Source organism: Triticum urartu, chromosome 5A (genome assembly GCF_056163025.1).
Source record: "Triticum urartu cultivar PI428250 chromosome 5A, HENAU_Tu73, whole genome shotgun sequence".
Lineage (NCBI taxonomy): Eukaryota > Viridiplantae > Streptophyta > Magnoliopsida > Poales > Poaceae > Triticum > Triticum urartu.
In genome coordinates, this window is record NC_141877.1 from 420,376,825 (window position 1) to 420,396,168 (window position 19,344).

The 19,344-nt window shown below is 46.4% G+C and overlaps 2 protein-coding genes across 4 annotated transcripts; one reads left to right on the forward strand and one right to left on the reverse strand.

The window, feature by feature from the left end:
* Positions 1-7,203: 7,203 nt before the first annotated feature.
* LOC125509378 (ARID/BRIGHT DNA-binding domain-containing protein) lies at positions 7,204-13,788 on the forward strand. Of its 3 annotated transcripts, none has more exons than XM_048674345.2 (16): positions 7,204-7,969; positions 8,067-8,304; positions 8,393-8,581; positions 9,096-9,149; positions 9,345-9,433; positions 9,524-9,800; positions 9,881-9,937; positions 10,648-10,679; positions 11,050-11,185; positions 11,260-11,430; positions 11,669-12,268; positions 12,364-12,501; positions 12,606-12,704; positions 13,022-13,122; positions 13,209-13,299; positions 13,378-13,788. In XM_048674345.2, the coding sequence occupies exons 2-16, from the start codon at positions 8,134-8,136 to the stop codon at positions 13,513-13,515; spliced, it is 2,343 nt and encodes a 780-aa protein (XP_048530302.1). In that variant the 5' UTR covers positions 7,204-7,969; positions 8,067-8,133; the 3' UTR covers positions 13,516-13,788. The 3 variants fall into 3 exon arrangements, with proteins under 3 accessions (XP_048530302.1, XP_087382407.1, XP_048530303.1); XM_048674346.2 differs by having other exon boundaries at positions 7,231-7,969; positions 9,524-9,779; XM_087526281.1 differs by having other exon boundaries at positions 9,345-9,779.
* A 214-nt stretch (positions 13,789-14,002) lies between these two features.
* On the reverse strand, positions 14,003-18,898 carry LOC125509379 (alanine aminotransferase 2-like). The gene is made up of 15 exons (XM_048674347.2): positions 18,711-18,898; positions 18,563-18,613; positions 18,130-18,180; positions 17,986-18,051; positions 17,833-17,894; positions 17,545-17,623; positions 17,099-17,203; positions 16,894-17,004; positions 16,579-16,716; positions 16,378-16,452; positions 16,176-16,296; positions 15,923-16,077; positions 15,037-15,111; positions 14,682-14,885; positions 14,003-14,331 (listed from the first exon to the last, which is right to left on the reverse strand). The coding sequence occupies exons 1-15, from the start codon at positions 18,759-18,761 to the stop codon at positions 14,191-14,193; spliced, it is 1,485 nt and encodes a 494-aa protein (XP_048530304.2). The 5' UTR covers positions 18,762-18,898; the 3' UTR covers positions 14,003-14,190.
* Between the last annotated feature and the right edge of the window lie 446 nt (positions 18,899-19,344).

Below are 19,344 nucleotides of genomic sequence, written 5' to 3' on the forward strand. Positions count from 1 at the left end.
TAAGAAGTAGCAGGCATGACAAACAAGCATGAATGAGTAGGCACATCAGGGCTCAAACAACTCCTACTCATGCTAATGGGTTTCATCTATTTACTGTGGCAATGACAGGTCATGCAGAGGAAAGGGGTTCAACTACCGCAGCATGTAACAGTTGAATCGTTGTTGTCCTAATGCAGTAAAAGAGAGCATGATCGAGAGAGGGGGATTGTATCGGAATGAACAAGGGGTTTTTGCTTGCCTGGCACTCCTGAAGATAATATAGTTCTTCATCGGTGTCATCGATCACGTCGTCGGAAACAACGTCTACTGAGAGGGGGCAATTACCGGCAAAGAAGGAAGAATATAATCAATGCAATGCAACAATATGATGCATGATCATGACATGGCAATATGTTGTGATTTGGGCTAATGCAACAGAAAGTCATTTTAATTGAAGTGGAATTCAAAACTATATCAAATTCCAACTCCAAACCTATTATGAAATTTGCCCTAATCATGTTTCATCCTAAACAGTGAGGTTAACTTGCTCAAAGATGCATGAAAATGGTACAAATGGATTCCTTGAATTTTTCTGATAATTTTTCATATATAAATTATTTCATTTGGAGTTACGGTTGAATTTCTATGAATTTTTAGAAGTTTATACTAATTTCTGGAATTTTCTAAACCTTTTCTGATTTAATCAAATTTCAGAAAATAGTTACAGCGTCAGCATGACGTCAAGATGACGTCATTAGGTCAACACAGCTGACCGGGGTCAAACCTGAGTTGTGGGTCCCACATGTCAGTAGTTAATTAAGCTAACTAAATTTAGTTAGCGCTAATCCTGGGTTAGTTAGCAGGGCGGGCCCCACCTGTCATAGACCCAGGGGTCAAACTGGGCCCACCCGGTCAACTCAGTCAACAGGGTCAACTCGCCGGCGTTTAGCCGGGGTTAACTCGCCGGTGAGGTGCCGCGGCGGCGGAATGGCTCGGAAATCGCCCACAGGGCACGGATTGCGACGTGGTTGGGTTCTACGGCGAGCTGGGGCTCGTGCGCATCCAGCGGTGGTAGTGGGAGGGCGTGAGGTGGCCGGAATCTCGCCTGGCGTTGAGGTTTGGCGGCGGCAGAGCCACGGGCATCGATGGAATCGACGACACGGCACGCGGGAGGACCAGCGGTTAGCACCTACGGTTTCTACAAGCGCTCGCAAGGCCAACAAGCATATGCACGGGACCATTTGGTCACTGGTGCCTCGTCGCCGGCGAGCTCGGGCGGCGGCGTGGTTCGGTCTCTGGCGAAAAGCACGGCTAGAGGAAGGGTTGGAGAGGGAAAACAAGGGGGAAACGACGGAGGCTCACAGAGGGGCCGAACGGAGTCAAAGTCGGGGCCGAGGAAGCACGGACGGCGGCGAATCGAAGACGAGGTCGCCGGCGGCCGAAGGTTGAAGAAGAGCTCGAAGGCGATGCTGCAGGGATTCCGGCGGGGCGTGGTTCGGTGAGGGGGTCGAGGACGACGTCGCGGAACTCGTGGGCACAACCGAGGGGCGAGGGGGTAGCTGTGGCCGTGGTGGTTCTTGTCGGCGGCGGCGGCCGCGTTCGATGGTGCGAGGGAGAGAGACAGGGGAGGGGATGAGCACGGGGGGAGGAGTGAGAGGGCCTGGGGGTGCGTGGCCGTCTCCGTGGCGCTGGAAGAGAGCCTCAGGGGCGCGAGGCAGGCAGGGAGGAGGTGGCGGCCTCAGGGCGCGCCGTGCCCGCCTTCGCCTCTGCCTACTGGCAGAGGTTGAAGATGACTGGCACTGGCCAGCTGGGTTGGGCCGGCTGGAGGAGCTGGGCCACTACAGTAACATGCCAGGTGGGCTTTGCCAGGTAGGTTCCTCTCTTTCTAAATCTGTTTCTGTTTTCTATTTATGTTATTTTGTTTTGATTTAGTTTATAACCCAAATCATTTTAGTAAATCCTGAAAATAATTGTGGGCATTAAATGAATTATTACAGAGGCCCTTAACTATTTTCAGAATTATTGGAGCATTTAAAAATATTAATAGTATTTAAATGCCCCAATTCAAATACAATATGGGTTATTCAAAAATCTAGAATGGCCTAAAAAATATGTGCATCATTTTTGGCAGAGGTTTTCACCTTTATCAAAAATAATGAACTTTTCTAAAGGGCATTCTGGGTTTATTGAAAATATTTTTATTTTGATCCTAATTGCATTTCATTTAGTGCTAGGGCTTGTCATCCCCATTTCAAATTTTCTGAGTAAAGTAGACATGATGCAACACCATATGTTAGCACTAGGCATTACCAGAACTTGGGATGTGACATCATGTGTCTTCAAGAGACTAAACTTCATGATGTATCCGTGAATGTTGTAAGACAATGCCTCGGGGCTAAATTTGAAAACTTTTTCTACCTTCCTGCGTTAGGTACGCGTGGTGGGATCTTGGTGGCATGGGATGCCACTTCGGTTCAACTCTCTAACCCGCACCGTACCAACCATACCTTAACGGCTCTGGCTAAGTGTCCCGATGATGAGCAACCATGGTGGCTCACTTGTGTCTATGGCCCGCACGAGGAGTCCGACAAGGTGGAATTCCTCCAAGATTTGGTGGATATTAGAGACTTGCACGTGGGGCCTTGGCTTGTGGCCGGGGACTTCAATCTCATTGCCAACGAGGAGGACAAGAACAATGCCTTGATCAATCGCCGGATGTTGGGAAGGTTTCGCTCCAAGCTCAACTCCCTCGAGCTAAAGGAGATCTACCTGAATGGAAGAAGATACACGTGGTCGAACGAAAGGAGAATTGCCACTTTGGAGAAAATCGACCATGTTTTCGTGTCGAATGAATGGGATCTGGCGTACCCAACCTGTTTTCTTTCAGCCCTGGGTACGGCTAGTTCCGACCACTGCCCGTTGGTGCTGGACGTGAATACTTGCATCAGTTCGAAAAGCCGGTTCAAATTTGAATCATTCTGGACCAGAGCGGAAGGGTTCATGGATGTAGTTAAACTTGCCTGGACCTCAACTCCGGTGGCTTCTAACGATTATCTCACGCTTCAAAACAAACTAAAAGCTACTGCAGTGAGCCTCCAAAGGTGGAGTGCCAGGTGGATTGGGAACGTGAAACTACAAATCGCTATTGCTCTTGAGGTTATTAAGCAGTTGGACACAACTATGGAAATGAGAACCCTCTCTGATGCCGAGCGGGAACTAAGATTGTCCCTGAAGAAAAAGCTACTCGGTTTGAGCTCCTTGGAGAGGACTATTGCAAGGCAAAGGTCTCGGTTACTTCATCTGCGTGAGGGAGATGGCAATACTAGTCTCTTTCACCAACAGGCTAGCCACCGGCAGCGGAAGAACACCTTGCGTGTGGTGAAGCACAACGGCAACCTCTATACCGGGCAGGAGGAAGTAGCGTAGGCAGTTGATGCATATTTTGGCGCAGCATTTGGCACCTCGGAAGCTAGAAACTATACCATCAACCTAGGTATCCTTGAGCTCCCACGGCACGACCTATCACATCTCGAGCAACCGTTTACCGCGGAGGAAGTGGAGAAGGTAATCAAGAGCATGCCACTGGACAAGGCCCCGGGGCCGGACGGGTTTACTGGCAGGTTCTACGCCGGGTGTTGGAGCATTATAAAAGACGATTTCATGAAAGCAATGGAGTGTTTCTACAAGGGCGACATGAGGGGTTTAGCCGCCATCAACAAAGCCCTTGTTTCCCTCTTGCCGAAGAAGGACGGAGCACTGGAAGTGTGTGATTTTCGGCCGATAAGCCTTGTGCACGGGGCTATCAAGATTTTTGAGAAAGTGCTCGCCTGTCGTTTGGTCGAGGAGCTACCCATGCTAGTTGGCAACCACCAAAGCGCGTTTGTGAAAGGAAGGTCTTTGCATGACAACTTCATTCTTGTGCAAAGCATGGCGCGGAGACTGCACGCTCTCAAGAGCTCTTCTATTCTGCTCAAGCTCGACATCTCTAAAGCGTTTGACTCGGTAAAGTGGCCCTTCCTTCTCGGGGTGTTGGAACAAATGGGATTTGGGCCGAGATGGAGAGCATGGATTTGTGGGATCCTAGCAACTTCAACAACTAAGATCATGGTCAATGGCGACCCAGGCGACACGATCTACAATTGTAAAGGATTGCGGCAGGGTGACCCCATCTCACCAATGCTTTTCATCCTAATTATGGAGCCCCTGCAAAAGATGTTTGAGCTGGCTATGAGCCGAGGTGTCCTTACACCTCTTGCGCGAGTAGGGATGAGGAAGCGCCTATCCATCTTCGCGGATGATGTGGTTCTGTTTGTCAAACCCAGTCCACGGGATCTCCGTGTTTGCAAATTGTTGTTCAAGATGTTCGGCGAGGCAGTTGGGCTCAGGATTAACTTGCACAAGTCTGCGGCCCTACCTATCAGGTGCACTGACGAGGAGGTATCCATTGCATGCACCGAGCTTGACTGCCCGTTGGGAGTGTTCCCTATCAAATATCTTGGGCTACCGCTTTCGCTAAGGAAGATATCTGCAGCGCAGCTGCAATACTTGGTGGATCATATGGCAAGCAAGCTGCCAAAATGGAAGGCATCTCTAATGCCAAAGAGTGGCCGGCTAACTTTGGTTCAGTCCGTGTTATGTGCCATGCCCATTCACGCTATGATGGCGCTAGACCTCCCGATGAAAACTATTGCTGCCATGAACAAAATCTGCAGAGGGTTCTTATGGTGTAGGCGAGCGGAAGCTAATGGAGGCAACTGTGCCGTTGCTTGGGACATGGTTTGCTCACCCAAGTGGGCTGGTGGACCAGGACTGCCGAATCTACGGTGGATGAACGTGGCCATGCAGGCTCGTTGGCCATGGCTACAGAGAACGGATGAGACGAGACCATGGAGCGAATTTCGAATACCGGTCGCAGAGGAGGCAAGGCTTCTATGCTAGGCAGCTATGAGGAGTACCGCGCAGTCAGGCCACACAACGCTCTTTTGGGAGGATTGGTGGTTGGATGGCAGGAGAGTGCAGGAGGTGGCACCGCGTGTGTACGACTCGGTCCCGCCGCGAATACGAAAGACGAGGCTGGTTTGCTCGGCCGTGGAGAGTGGATCTTGGGCGATAGACTTGACCCCAAACTTGGGCGTCGATACTTTACATGAATTCCTCACACTTTGGGAGATGGGTAGCACTTGGGAACCAGCTCAAGACGATGTGCCTGACGTGATTAAGTGGTCGTGGGAGGAAAACGACCGATTCTCGGTGAAATCAGCGTATGCGACAGCATTCTGGGGAAGAGAAGTAATCCCAACGGCAGACTTGACATGGAAGTCACGCGCTCCCTTGCAATGTAGGTTCTTTATTTGGTTGGCCATGAAAGACCGATGCTGGACCTCGGATCGTCTTGCATGACGAGGCCTGCCACATCAAGCCGCATGCCCTTTCTGCGATCAGGAGGACGAAACGATCAACCATCTCATGCTCACATGTGTGTTCACTAGAACAATCTGGGCGGCCATTTGTGCAGCGCTGGGCTCTCCGGCTTGGATTCCAACTACACAGGATTCACTGGTACAATGGGCCATTGACAAGCGCGGATCGGATGAGGTGAGTACAAAGGATCTACGAACCATCTTCGCTCTTGTGTGGTGGGAGTTGTGGAAGCATCGGAATGCAATAGTGTTTGATGGTGCGAGACCGTCGGTCTTCCAGCTGCTAAACAAGATTCGTAGCGAGGGCTTAGTTTGGGTATCGGCTGGGCTACTAAAAGGGCATGTAACTCCCTTCTTCCGTAGGGTAGAGAGGTGGGTGAGTGGTGAAGACTAGTTTTGTACCGGTAACAATGTAAACTTTGGTGGAGGCACTCTTTGCCTTTTCTTCTTTAATATATGATATGCACACTCGTGCATATTCGAGAAAAAAAATGTGAATTCCGAAAAAAACACGAGACACAAAGTGACTAATATCCACATCATATTTTGTCTAATAAAGCATTTTGTTTTTTGCAGAATTTTTCCAACAAAATTTGGATTTTTTTACAAAATCCACACAACTTATTTTACAAACTAGCAAGAACATCAAGATGCATTTATTTTATAAAACATCAGTTGTGATTGATCCATGCGGGAGTAATCCCATGTGTAAAAACCAACGACATCGTCAAGTTTATATAACTCAGCACGTACACCGTTGATGCAGATCCTCTCCGACACCGACCTCCGCAAGCACGTCGACGGTGCCGTGCGTGTCCCAACACCTTAGACCGAGCGGAGTGGGGGAGACGAGAAAGAGGAGAGATAGGTGAGGAGGAGTGAGACGTGGTGGTGGTTGGTGGTCGGATTGAGCGGAGGCATGGGGATGGACGACGCCGGCAGCGGCCACCATGCCAGATTGTTCGAGAGGCTTCTTTTTTTAATTGCTCAACAATGAGGTCGTGGGAGATAAGAATGAACGAGAGAAGACCTTATATGTAAATATGAAGAGAGGTGCAGATATCTTTTTATAAAATTATTATAGTTACTTTTTATCTATTAAATATAGATCGGACGGTTTATATTGCAGGATGGCAAACATAACATCATCATCAACTCGTTTTTTATAAGAGTAGAGACTTTGTACAGGAAGAAAATAAGGGAGGCAAAACTTCAGAAGAGCACATGGGCTGCTGCTAGTGGGCCCACCTCATGTATGTGCCAGCCAGGAGACAAACCACAACCTTCTCCTAGGATGGGACCCACAGTGCAGAGACAGAGAGCAGCAGCACACGTGCCCGCCCGCTCGCTCCATCGTCCGGGACGGACATTGGGCGAAACGGATCAAACGGGTCGTCTCCTCCCCACGCCACGAACAACAAACCACGCAACGCAAGCACGAACCCAACGTCCCAGCCAGCAGCCGAGGAGGAGTCCCATCGTACGCTGCACCACGCCTCCAGCACAGACTCCACCCCGATCCGATGGCGATCAAATACACTACATACGACCTCTCTCTACCCTACCAAGACCAAGACCAAGACCAAGACCAGAACCAAAACAAAAAGCAGCAGCATCCATCCGATCGGGGCAGCCGGGAAACACAAAAGAAAGAAAGAAATCCCCCAATCCCATTCCCGAAATCCCGTCTACTAACTCTAATCTAATCTTTTAAGTTTTCTGTTTTTCCTTTCCGTCGCCCCAGCAGCAGTAATGAGGACGAGGCAGCGGCAGCAGCGGCAGAGAAAACGAAAAGCGCCAAGAGAACAACAACAACAACATCAACGCACCAGGCGGCCGCAGCATCATCATCGACGGAGGAAGCGCGGGCAGATTAGATGCGCGAGCAAAGCACAAAATAATCCATCCATCGCATCCCAAAGGGAAGGCAAGGGATAGAGAAAGAAAAAGTCCCCACTGCCCGCCCGAGCCGTCAAAATCCAATCTTTGACGGGGGACGCCTCGCCCTCCCCTACTGTTCTCCCCTCCGGTTTGTTTTGTTCGCGGCTCCGCGATAATTATTATTGTCAGGCAGGGAGGCAGCCCCTGGTTGGTGGTTGCTGCTAATCAGGCTGCCGCCGCTGCCTAATCCGCGAATCCCCGCGTGATTCTCGTCCCAGTTTGGTCGGCTTCTTTCTTTCTTTCTTTCTTTCTTTCTTGGAGGTTCCTTGGATTCATCCGTTCATCGGGCGGGCGCGCGGGCTCGATCGGGATGGGCGGGGGCTGCTGCGGCTGCTGGGTTGGGCTCGCGTCCAATTCCCCACCACCACCACCGCCACAAGTACGCCTCTTTTTTATTGTTCCAGGAGTGGGATTTGCCTCTGCGCTGTGAGAGAGAGGGAGCTATTTCCGCGATTCCCATTAGGGCTCCTCCCTCTTCGTCTTCTCCCCCACGCTTTACTCTTTCGTTATCCTCCTTTGCGCCCCCCGAATCCAATCCTCCCCCCTCCGCCGCCCCCCGTCCGGATCCGGGGCTCGCCCTCGATTTCGCCCCGCCGGCCCCCGATTCGGCCGCCGAAATCCGTCCCCAGGTATGTTTCTCGCGCCGATTTGACGGTTCCTGCCTCAGATTTGGTCGGATTTTTCGGGGGATTTGTGGTCTGATCCCCTTGTGTTTCGCGGTTGCAGGGTTCCATGAAGTGACGCCCCCCGGAGGTGAATTTCTGGGTCTTGCTGAGAGTTTTTGCTTGCGGCCATGTCGCAAATCCAGAGCTTGTCACGGAGCTGCGTGCTACTTGCGGTGCTCTGCGGCAAGCACGCCGATAAGCAGCAGCAGCGTGCGCCGCCGGGGAGGTCGGGGCCGGAGGCGAAGCGGCTGCGGCCGTCCTATCCGTTTCCTGAGCTCAGCTCAGCGGGGAGGTTGGAGGTCAGTTAGCAGCGCCCTCACTTTGTTGTGCCTGGGGATGGATGGATTTTGCTTGGTAGCTCACATGGAAGGGGGCTTTTCGATGCAGGTGCACACGCTGGTCAATCCAACGCCGGAGCAGTTCCTCGAGGCGCAGCGGCTGGTGCAACCCAACTTCTTCTACATCCAGGGCCAGCAGCTGGAAGATGAGGAGATTGGTTCGCTCGTCTGGGGGGATGCCGACATGTCTGACCCGCAGTCGTTTGTCTGTCTCATCAGCCCGCCGTTCCCAACGATTGTAAGCGCAGAAATTTTCTCTCAACTGTCTGCAATGCTGTTTATTCCTTGGTTGAGTGGTGGCGGCAAGTTCCAAGTTGCAGTGCTGTTAGCTGTTGATGGAATTGAGTTCCTAGTTGCATGATACTCGCTGACATGTTTTGGAGTCAACATTCTAGTTCCATAACTAGCCTATCCCAACTTGTTTGGGACTGAAAGGCTTTGTTGTTGTTGTTGATTCTAGTTCCATAACTGCAATCGGCAATTTTGATTGCAGCTGCTGTATGAATCTGAAGAAACTTGCCCAAGGATGTCTGTTTGATTTGTTGCAATAAGACAGTTTGTCTAAGATTGCCCATGCCACTAGGGTAGCTAATGTCTTCTCCATTTCATTGCATGATGTACATATTAGCTATTATGTTTTCACAGGCAGATTTCCTCTCCATACTGCATTGGATTTTCTTTGCCTTGTATTCTTTTGATTCTTTTTGTCTGTGTGTGGGTGATGGTAACACTGCGGCTTGGTTATAACACAGGTTTATCTGGAGGTTCCTATTGGTGAAAAACTTGCCCAAGCAGTTCACTCAAAGGTAGACACATTAATCTTTGCAATATTTTGCCCAAGCAACTAGAGTCCCATTGTCCATTTCTCTGAGTGTAGTTGGAGAGGTTGCACACAGAAGTATCTAGCAACCTGTCTTAAGTTTCACAAAAGAAAATCACTTTATTTTAGTTATACAATATTGTAATTTGCTAAATCATTGACTTTGGTTGTTTCATTTCAGGGTATTCCATATGTAATATACTGGAGAAATTCATTTTCATCTTATGCAGCATCCCATTTTCGCAATGCATTGTTGTCGGTAGTTCAAAGGTACTGCCATCCCCCTTTCACTTTTCATCAGCATCATATGTCAATGACATGTAACGAGACATGTAACAATGTGTTTATGCTTGAATGTAGTTCGGTGAGCCATACATGGGATTCCTTTCAGCTTGCTCATGCATCCTTTCGACTATACTGTGTAAGAAACAACCATGTTCAAAGTGTTAAACTCGGCCCTCGTCTGCTTGGTGATGCTCCAAAGGTAAATGTAGTCACTCCCGAGAATGAAATGGCTGAGGAAGAAGGTTCTTCTTCTGAAGTGTCCCCAGCTATAAAAATATATGATGATGACATCAACATGAAATTTCTTCTCTGCGGAGTACCAAGTGCGCTGGTAAGCTTTGATATATTAGACGTACGGATTATCCACATTTCTTGCATATTGTTTGTTACTCGATTCAACTATGTCTTAATTTCATCTCTATTCTTGTGCAGGACTCTTGTTTGCTGGGCTCATTAGAAGATGGTCTGAATGCTCTTCTAAATATCGAAGTATGGAGTAAAGCATTGTAGTTCAACAATACTTCTTATCCTCCACGTCCTTCTATGTATGGAATAAACATGATTTCTGAGTCATGGAATCTCACAAATGTTCAACTATTTGCTAAAGAAAAAAAAACGTGGTATTATGATTCTAACAACAACCTTCATTGACAATCTAAGAAATCTTGTTTACAGAAGTATGATTTGACTAGGTTACATTTTGTCAAATCTGTTTTCTCAATTGCATGGATGTTATCACATTTACACTTGTTCAAAACATTTATGCTCTTGTTTCAAGAGCCAGAAGAAGCTACACTCCTCACTGGACAATGGTTACAAGCAAGAACTACATAAAAATAAAATCCGTCATGATGTGCGGCACCAAACACTGCACGTAAATGAAATACTAGATACAAGACTAGTAAGAATATGCATCCTTTTGTCTTATATGTGAAGCGGCAAAACCATATTACATTTTGATGTTATGATCGACACACATCCAAAAACACCGTACTATTTAGCTATTTCTTTTACTACTTGTCGGTAAACAGATGGATACACAAATAAAACAAATGTGCTAATCTTAGATGCTCCAGGATTTGTTCAGCTAACTCTTATCTATCAATTTTTGTGCCACTTCTGTAATTCTGTTTGTTTCACTATACTTTTCATATGTATTATTAATAGCTCCATGTAACGTTTGATTCTGTTTTGGACAGATTCGTGGGAGTAAACTTCAGAACCGAATCAGGTGTGTTGATTTTCTGTCTGTTGGGTTTGAGAATTCTTACCTGATAACCTTCCTGTAGAGTGCTGAGTCAAGTTTATTTGCTATACATTATGTATTCTCAGCTAGCTCTTAACTGTTGTTGCTTATTATTCTTACTAAATGAAAGAGAGGGAGGGGACAAGTAGATTATTGTTAAAATGAACCAGTGAGCCTTTGTTGGTAGAGTTGCTAACTAAAAGTACATGTGTACTACTTTCTTTGTAAATATTGGGGTCACCCTGTGCAAGAAGTCTTTTTATCTGTAGTTTTTTTTTCTGCTGCCAACTTTATCTTCGTCAAAGATTCTTTGTGGGTAAAGCAGAAACTGATCGGGTGTTCTCATACGTGGCAGTGCTTCTCCACCGCCTCTTGAAGCAGCATCTGTACCACGTGGAATGGTTACAATGCGTTGTGATATGACAACTTGCAGTTCTTCTCATGTGTCACTTCTTGTTTCTGGGAGTGCACAAACTTGTTTTGATGACCAGGTACAGATTAGCCCATACTTGAGACCTTTCTTGACTGACCACACAAACTCATATGGTGCTTACTATGTCTGCAGCTTCTAGAAAGCCACATAAAAAATGAACTCATCGAGAAGAGCCAGCTAGTCCGTGCTCTACCAAACAGCGAGGATAAGCTCTCATCGACCGAGCCTTTCACTTCTATGTCCACAGCTTGTGGTGCTTCTACCTTTGAAGTCTGGATGACCCTTCCTAAGTGGGCAGCACAGGTTGGTTTAATAGATTGAATGCAACAGATATGCAACAAATTTGAATTCCATGGTGTGCTGATATCGCTTGGCTACTTCTATTCGTATTGTCTACGCATGTGATTCAGTTTGCTACTTCTAATGCTCCTATTATGTGGACTCCTTATGACCTTTTTTTATGCCCCACGCCTGAGTTGTTTACATATGAATCTTTTTTCGTTTATATCTGATGACCGAACATTATTTTCTGGATATTTAGGTTTTGAAGCATCTAGCACCAGAAATTTCATACAGGAGCCTAGTTGCACTTGGAGTTGGCTGCGTAAATGCTACTCCTGTTGCTTCATTCGAGAGGCAAGATGCAGACCGCCTTCTTTTCTTCTGCACCGGTCAAAGGAAAGATTCAGCTGGTGAAGGTGGCCCATATTTTCATCTGCCAAGATGGTCAGCCTCCCTTACCAAGGACAGAGCAAAGACGGGTTCAGAATCAAAATCAAATTTGTTAGTTGTGAATGGAACTTCAGAGGACAGGAAAGCTCCAGTTGAAGGGCCTTCCTCGCTGACATCCTTCAAGGGAAAATTGAAGCCTGCAACTATGAGGCCTATTCCTCACTCTCGACAGCAGCAAATGCATCCTTTTATGGGTTTCCCTGAAGCTAACGTTCACGAAACTAGTCAGGCCAAGCCAAACTTGCCAGTTGCTCCACCTGTTAAGCATCATAATTCAGCACCTGCTTCTACAGCAGCGCATAGGAAATCTACTTCAGGGCCATCTCATGCTCAATCGATCATTCAGCTGAATCCACTTCCCATGAAGAAACATGGGTGTGATCGGTTGCCCATCCAAGTGTGCTCCGAGGTATGCTTCTTTGAGCTTGATGAGGACGGAATATCTCTATACTAAGACCACTACACCAAGCTAGAATAATGGGTCTGTTCTTTGACCTTTTGCAGGAGGACTTTCTGAAGGATGTCATGCAATTTTTAATTCAGAGGGGCCACCATCGACTCGTTCCTCATGGAGGTCTAGCTGAATTTCCTGATGCAGTCCTTAATGCAAAGCGCCTTGATCTCTATAACTTGTACAAAGAGGTAATTCTGCACTTCTGCTTACAATGTACTCTAATGATTAGAGGTACAAATAAATGTGCATTTTGTTAATTATTGTTCCCTGACAAAGGTTTTTGTTTTTTCAGGTGGTGTCCAGGGGTGGCTTTTATGTGGGCAATGGTATAAACTGGAAGGGTCAAGTCTTTTCGAAGATGCGAAACCACACCGTAACAAATAGAATGACTGTAAGTATCCACTATTCACTTTGCTTAGATAGAATTATTGAATTTTGTTATATCTTTTAGCTATCAAAATGCTGGAGAACAAGGGAACAACCTGTGTGTTGGCCATTTCTAAAAGTATTTTTCCATTTCAATTTTAACATGTGCTTACTTAGGTTTGATCTGGTCTCCATGATAACAATTAATTACTGCCTTCAATTTTTCTCTGAAATTTCATGATCACTTCCATTAGCTCCCTTCATAGCAAGTTAGCTTTACTGCTGCTGGTCGAGTGAAATGCTGAACGTGTTCTAATTTTGCACTTGCCTGTGTATATTTAGGGTGTCGGGAACACACTGAAAAGACACTACGAGACTTACTTGCTGGAATATGAGCTATCACATGACGACGTGGATGGGGAATGCTGTTTGCTTTGTCACAGGTCCGATCCTTTCTGCCATTATGTTTGCTTTGGATTTCAAGTTTGTCACTGAAACCTAACACCATCTTTGTACATAATAATTTCAGTAGCGCTCCTGGAGATTGGGTGAACTGTGGTTTATGCGGCGAATGGGCTCATTTCGGTTGTGATAGACGGCAAGGGCTGGGCACTTTCAAGGTAAAAACTTGTCTTCTTTGATCCCCACCCCCTTTCCATGATAACTCGTCTAACGATTGGTCTTCTTCTACCTTGCAGGATTACGCGAAGACAGACGGGTTGGAATACATCTGCCCGCATTGTAGTATAGCGAATTACAAGAAGAAGCCTCCGCCGCCCCAGAAAGTAGCCAACGGGTTTGCGAATACCGTGCTGCCTGTATCACGGAATGTTTAATCCTCTTCTTTTGTTGCTTTTCCTTTTTTTCGCCTCTCTGCCCTAGGTTTCGGGGTGATGCGTCGGTGGTAGGGTATAGGCCTGATAGAGGGGGGAGGCTTTTGTAGTGTTGATCTGTATTATCCCATTAATTTGGTTCAGTGTAGGAGCTCAAGTCTTTTATAGCATGTAACAACCGACAACACAGGGAGGCTACTTACTGCAGTAGTTGGCCAGATTCAGTGTAAGCACCTGTTGATATAAGTTAATCTGTATCCCCGGTTCCAGCCACCAGACTGCTTGTGTTGTCCTTCGCTCGCTCTAGTCGTCTCGGAATTCAGATCTTCTGAATGTTGGATGTTGTGAATTGAGGTGCAGAATCAGTGTACATTGAACTGCCAGTTTCGTCACGATATGACTATGATCATCGCGGCAATGAGACAGGCAGGTGGATATACCAGGTTTGCACTTCGCAGAGCCAAAGTGTACTAAAGCAACACAGGCTTAATTTACAGGGAAGGACCAACACACTGCTGGCAAAGTTTATTTATTTGCAGTACAACACAGGCTTAATTTACAGGGTAGTGAAAGTTTATTTATTGGTAGTACAACACAGGCTTAATTTACAGGGTAGGGTAGATCACACCGCCTTCAGGGCTCTGACCGGCCTGTGGCTTGTGTAGCTGAAGATGCACATCAGCTTCGGTCGCGGAACTCGTTCATGAAGGACTCGTGGAACTCCTTGAGGCGCGGGATCATCTCCTTGATCTTCTCCTCGCCCGGGAGGATCGTGCACCGGATATGACATGTCCCGGTGGCCTTGTTGCGCCCAGACACCTTTGTTGCGTCCATGGAAGTCGTTTGCAACAAGATCAAAGGCCACCAGAGTCAGGCAACTAACAACATCTTGTAACATATACGTCCTCCGTTTCTAAATATAAGTCTTTTTAGAGATTCCTATAAGGAACTACATACGGAGCAAAATGAGTGAATCCGTACTCTAAAATATGTCTATATGCATCCGTATGTAGTCCATAGTGGAATCTCTAAAAGGACTTATATTTAGGAACGGAGGGAGTACATGTGCATGGAAACAACTTCAAGTACTAGACAACACCATCTTCCTTCTATTTTTTTCCCCTTCCAGATGCAGTCCTGATAAATAGATAAAACAAAAAAGGACTGACCTGGTGGAATCCAGAGCCAGGGACGACGGCGATCCCGGTGGCGTCGAGAAGGCGGCACGCGTAGAACATGTCTGGGGACACGCCCTCGGCCTTGGCGGCTTTGATCGCCGCTGCAGGGAGGTGGATCCGTGGGAAGGCGTAGATTGCACCTTCTACTTTGTTGCAGGTCATTCCCTCCAGGCTGCTGAATGCGCTCGACAAGGTCTGTGAAGAGCACATGAGGGCCAGCCACATGGTTTCTATTTGTACAAGGTATGCAAGACTTGTGTCTCACTGAGTCATTTCATCATTCCTCTGATAGAGGAAGAAGAAAGATGGTGTGCTTGTTGACAATGTGTATGTAGGAGGAGGATACCTTGGCGCGCTTGGCAAGAGATAAACGGATGTCTTCCTTTTCAGCCATAAAATTCTCAAAACAACCATCTCCCAGCTGCAAATATCAAGATGAGTTTGGTAGAAACAAACACATACATATCTATTCTTTTCTAGGTAGGGGGTTGTCTATTTTGTGACAAAATTGAGGCAGCAAGGGTCAACGGGCAACTAATATTGCAAAGGACACAAAAACCTCTTGTCTAAAAACCAGAACGAAAATCTCATCAAAGCTGCATCAAATCAATTTTGATTACAAGTATGCGAATGGTAGGAATAATTACATTAATAATAACCCAATAAAAACAGCCCAAGAAACTTGCAGCAAAAGTCAATAAGGACTTATTTAAAAAGAAGTCAATAAGGATTTTTTTGCTGAAAATAATTATAATCTTTTTGACATTTTTTGGGTACTGTCATGTAAGGACTTCAATAGCTAGCGAAGGTTCGTTGGGGGGGATGGCATTTGCGTATGATTTCCATGCAATTTTAGTTATAGGGAGGCAGCAATTTCTTCAGACTAGTATGACAATTCCTTCCTAGAAAAGGCAAAATTTTCAAAAAAACTGTCACGTTTGATCTTGATCAAACGACTGCGAGGGTGTTCACTGGGAGTTCCTTCCCAGCGAAGGTTCACCAGCTAGCATTACCGATGAAGGATGGCAGCTTTACAATGCTTTCAGGATAAGACAAGATATACTCCCTCCGTCCTGAATTACTTGTCTTAGATTTGTCTAGATAAAGATACAGACACGTTTTACTGTTAGATACATCAGTATCTAGACAAATCTAAGACGAGTAATTTGGGACGGAGGTTGTAGTAATTAAAATAAATTATAACAAACACAAGAAGGGCAGGACGAACAAACCTTCGGTGGATCCATAGCAAGGCTAGTAAGAATTTGACCACCTATGTTGGGGCAAAGAGTCACGGAAGCCACTTTGCGAATCTCACCCATCACATCATCTCCAAAACCACATATCTCCATGTAGCCTCCCCTTCTGCCACATTCTCCAGAGAACCCTGTCAAGTTCAGAAGATGAAAAAATAACCATTAGTCTCTGCTCTAAGGCTTATTTTCCAGAGGCTACGAACTATGTTTCTGATGAACAACGGTTTACCCATTGAGACTGAGTGAAATGACACTATGGAGATGTCATTCTCGTCATACCCAAGTGATCTGGCTACTTTCTTGAAAGAATGAAATTTCCTATCCTCCACATAGACGTTATCTTGGTATACCTGTAAATACATTTACACAAATGTAGGATGTCTACACACGCGTCCGCGTCAGAAAACTACTGCAGCTCACCAAGTGCAAACCTCATCGGCAAGCATAACCAAACCTTCTTTCCGACAAAATTCTACTATCTCCTCCTGGTTGGTGATAGACAGTACCTACAGCAGAGCTTGCAGATGTTGAGTTTCAGCAGTATTTTAGGGAACCTTCTAGATATTTTTTTGTTTTATTCCATGCATTCACATTTATGGTATTGCAAGGTACATAAATATCTGTTTGCGTACCTGTCCCGTCGGATTTCCGGGGTTTATGATCACCATAGCCCGAACAGTCAAACCTGCGATGCGTGCCTCCTCCAAGCACCTCTTTACTTCGAAGATCTCAAGCCCCCAATCACCGTCCTCACTAAGATTGTATGGCACCTACAAACCAAATTCAGTAACTTGGTCATTTCTTGCATGTAATAAAATGAGCAGTCCTTTACACTTTTTATGTAAAAATGTCAGGAATCTGATCTATAGGTTTGAGATGCAATGAACAAATTAAGTACTGAAGAATTGCGACCGCTGATCAATTATTTCATAAAGCTAGCACCATACCATAGTCCCACCATGAAGTATAATGGACGCCGAGTATAACGGATATTCAGGTAAAGGGCATAAAACGCCATCTTCTTGGGACCTAATGAGTATCTGCATACTCAAATTAATCTGGAAGGAAGAAATGAAAAATGCAGCCCAATTTAGCACGCCGAGATAGACGAAGTGCATTGATGTGATGGAGCTGTTGAATGTAGAGTATTACGGCTGAACTCGCTCCATCTGTCAGAAAGATGTCTTCTGGTCTTGATGGAAAACCATCTCTTGCAGCGATTCCACTTGCGACTGCTTCGCGCAAACTTCTGATTCCCTGATCATGTTAGAGGAGTTTACAACAACGTGGTGCAGAATAATATGGAAAAAAATATTACTGTCTCCGTTCCTAAATACTCCGTCCGTCCCAAAATAAGTGTCTCAACGTGGTGCAGAATAATATGGAAAAAAATATTACTGTCTCCGTTCCTAAATACTCCGTCCGTCCCAAAATAAGTGTCTCAACGTGGTGCAGAATAGTATGGGAAAAATATTATCATCGCCGGACAAGACAACAACACCAAGACCAGGGTGTTGGTGCACTAATGCGGCACCGCCCCAAAAGTCGAAACATCAGGCACCTGGTTGTAAGATTATCTTGGTATTCCAATGTAATACCTGACTGTTAGTATATGCACCGGAGTTTCTGCCAGGCATGGACTCAATAATCTTCCGCGCTCTATTTATGGCACATGGGCTGTAATAGCAGGTTGAAACAATACTGGTCAGGTTTCGACGAATCAAATCGTCACAGCAAGATGGTGCATGATACTACTAGCAACTTTTCTGCTAGAACTGAAAGCAAATGCATCAATGGCAATTTGCTTTTCTTCTGAAGAGAAAATTGTGAGAGATGGGAAAACAGACTTTGAGCTAGCAGTACAGTATTATTTAAGCCCAACAAACCTGAATAGCATACGAGTTTCATCCCTGCGCAGGAGAGCTGGATTGTCGCACAGGGAAAGAACCTGAAGGCAGATGATGATATTTGAGGCATAAGACAGCAATTAATGCCTCCCGGATTAATATTTTTTGGAGAGTGTGATTAAAGGTTGTAACCTCACGGAAGAAGGTTATGGGTCGCTGGCCGAGAGCCTGGGGGTTCCCAAGGTTGCAGTATGTTATCTGCAAGGAAGCAACTTATCATCATTGACTAGTGATTTTGGCCAGGATTGAATACATTATATGTAAACAAAGACGCACCTCTGGGAAAGGGCGAGAACCGGGGCTCTTCTCCATCTCCTGCTCCAACCGCTGGATAACACGAAAAAAAGAAAATTTGTACAGTCAAACCAGTGCTTTTGCAGATTTATGGGCCAGGAATGCCAGATGATACCAAAGATCAAAGTTGGATGCATCATCTGAACTGGCTGTAGTGCAAAATGCAGTCTAGCTCTTAGTTTCAGTTTACAGAAGTCATTTCTTTAGTTGGCTTGTGCACTACTTGGTTTCAGTTTACAGAAGTCATTTCTTTAGTTAGCTTGCGCACCCGGGTACTACTAGGTCAGGGGTAACCCACTGCCACAGACTGTGTCGATAGACAGACAGTCTGACTGGACTACTGCGACACATACATACATACATACATGGACAGTTGAACGGCGAGGGTGAGTGCAGGTAGAATTGTTGCTGTTACCTCTGCGTGCCTGGCGATCTCCCCGCAGGGCTCGTAGTCGAAGATCTTCACCTGTGAGCGAGGAAGAAAGGAAAACATGGAGAATCAAGTCAGGTTTGGCGTACGTGAATCAGGGCAAGCACCGGATGAGGAGGCGTCCGTCAGGTACCTTGGGGTTTATGGTCTCGGCGGTGATGGAGGCGGTCTTGTTGTACGACATGGCGCGGGGCGGCGCCGGCGAGGAGAGAGCGCGCGCGGGGAAGGAAGGAGGAGAGCTTGGCTAAGGTGGCGCAGAGGAGATGGGAGGAGGCAGAGAGTGAGTGATTGTGCCGTGCTGGGTGGCAGAGCCCGGGTCAAGGGGGGAGCTTAGGCGGTGGCGGTGGGCACTGCTTGGCAGGCTGCGGCTGCCACGTCCAGCGTGGGAACGAGCCTCTGAGTCTGGGCCTTCGGCGGCGTGTAAAGCAACAGTAAGACTAGCCACAATGGGTATTAATATAGAATAGTAACATCGACATGTTACTAGTCTATGTTACTATTTCTATAGTGGGGAGTAATATATGTGTGGTAACATGCAACCTTTCATTTATTAGGCTATAAACACATCTTGTCTTAATATGTGTGATGTTACTACTACTAGTAACTAGCTATGTTAGTTATCATTTTTCTCTTTTTCTTCATTTATTGTTTGTCACATCATCTATTTTATCTAGATATTTATGATGTTATTATCTATATTATTCTCATTGTGGGTGGGTAATTGTGGGTGGGTAGTCCCCTGCTGCGCGTCCGTCCGACCTGGGGCT

What these genes read in the sequence shown, in the direction of transcription:
- LOC125509378 (XM_087526281.1), top strand. Translation starts at nt 8,134, where the DNA reads ATGTCGCAAATCCAGAGCTTGTCACGGAGCTGCGTGCTACTTGCGGTG. An exon ending in GCGGAGTACCAAGTGCGCTG is followed by an intron (nt 9,780 to 9,880) that starts GTAAGCTTTGAT and finishes ATTCTTGTGCAG; the next exon opens with GACTCTTGTTTGCTGGGCTC. An exon ending in TCTATAACTTGTACAAAGAG is followed by an intron (nt 12,502 to 12,605) that starts GTAATTCTGCAC and finishes TTGTTTTTTCAG; the next exon opens with GTGGTGTCCAGGGGTGGCTT.
- LOC125509379 (XM_048674347.2), bottom strand. Translation starts at nt 18,761, where the DNA reads ATGTCGTACAACAAGACCGCCTCCATCACCGCCGAGACCATAAACCCC. An exon ending in AGATCGCCAGGCACGCAGAG is followed by an intron (nt 18,181 to 18,562) that starts GTAACAGCAACA and finishes CGTGTTATCCAG; the next exon opens with CGGTTGGAGCAGGAGATGGA. An exon ending in TTGCTATGGATCCACCGAAG is followed by an intron (nt 15,112 to 15,922) that starts GTTTGTTCGTCC and finishes TGATATTTGCAG; the next exon opens with CTGGGAGATGGTTGTTTTGA.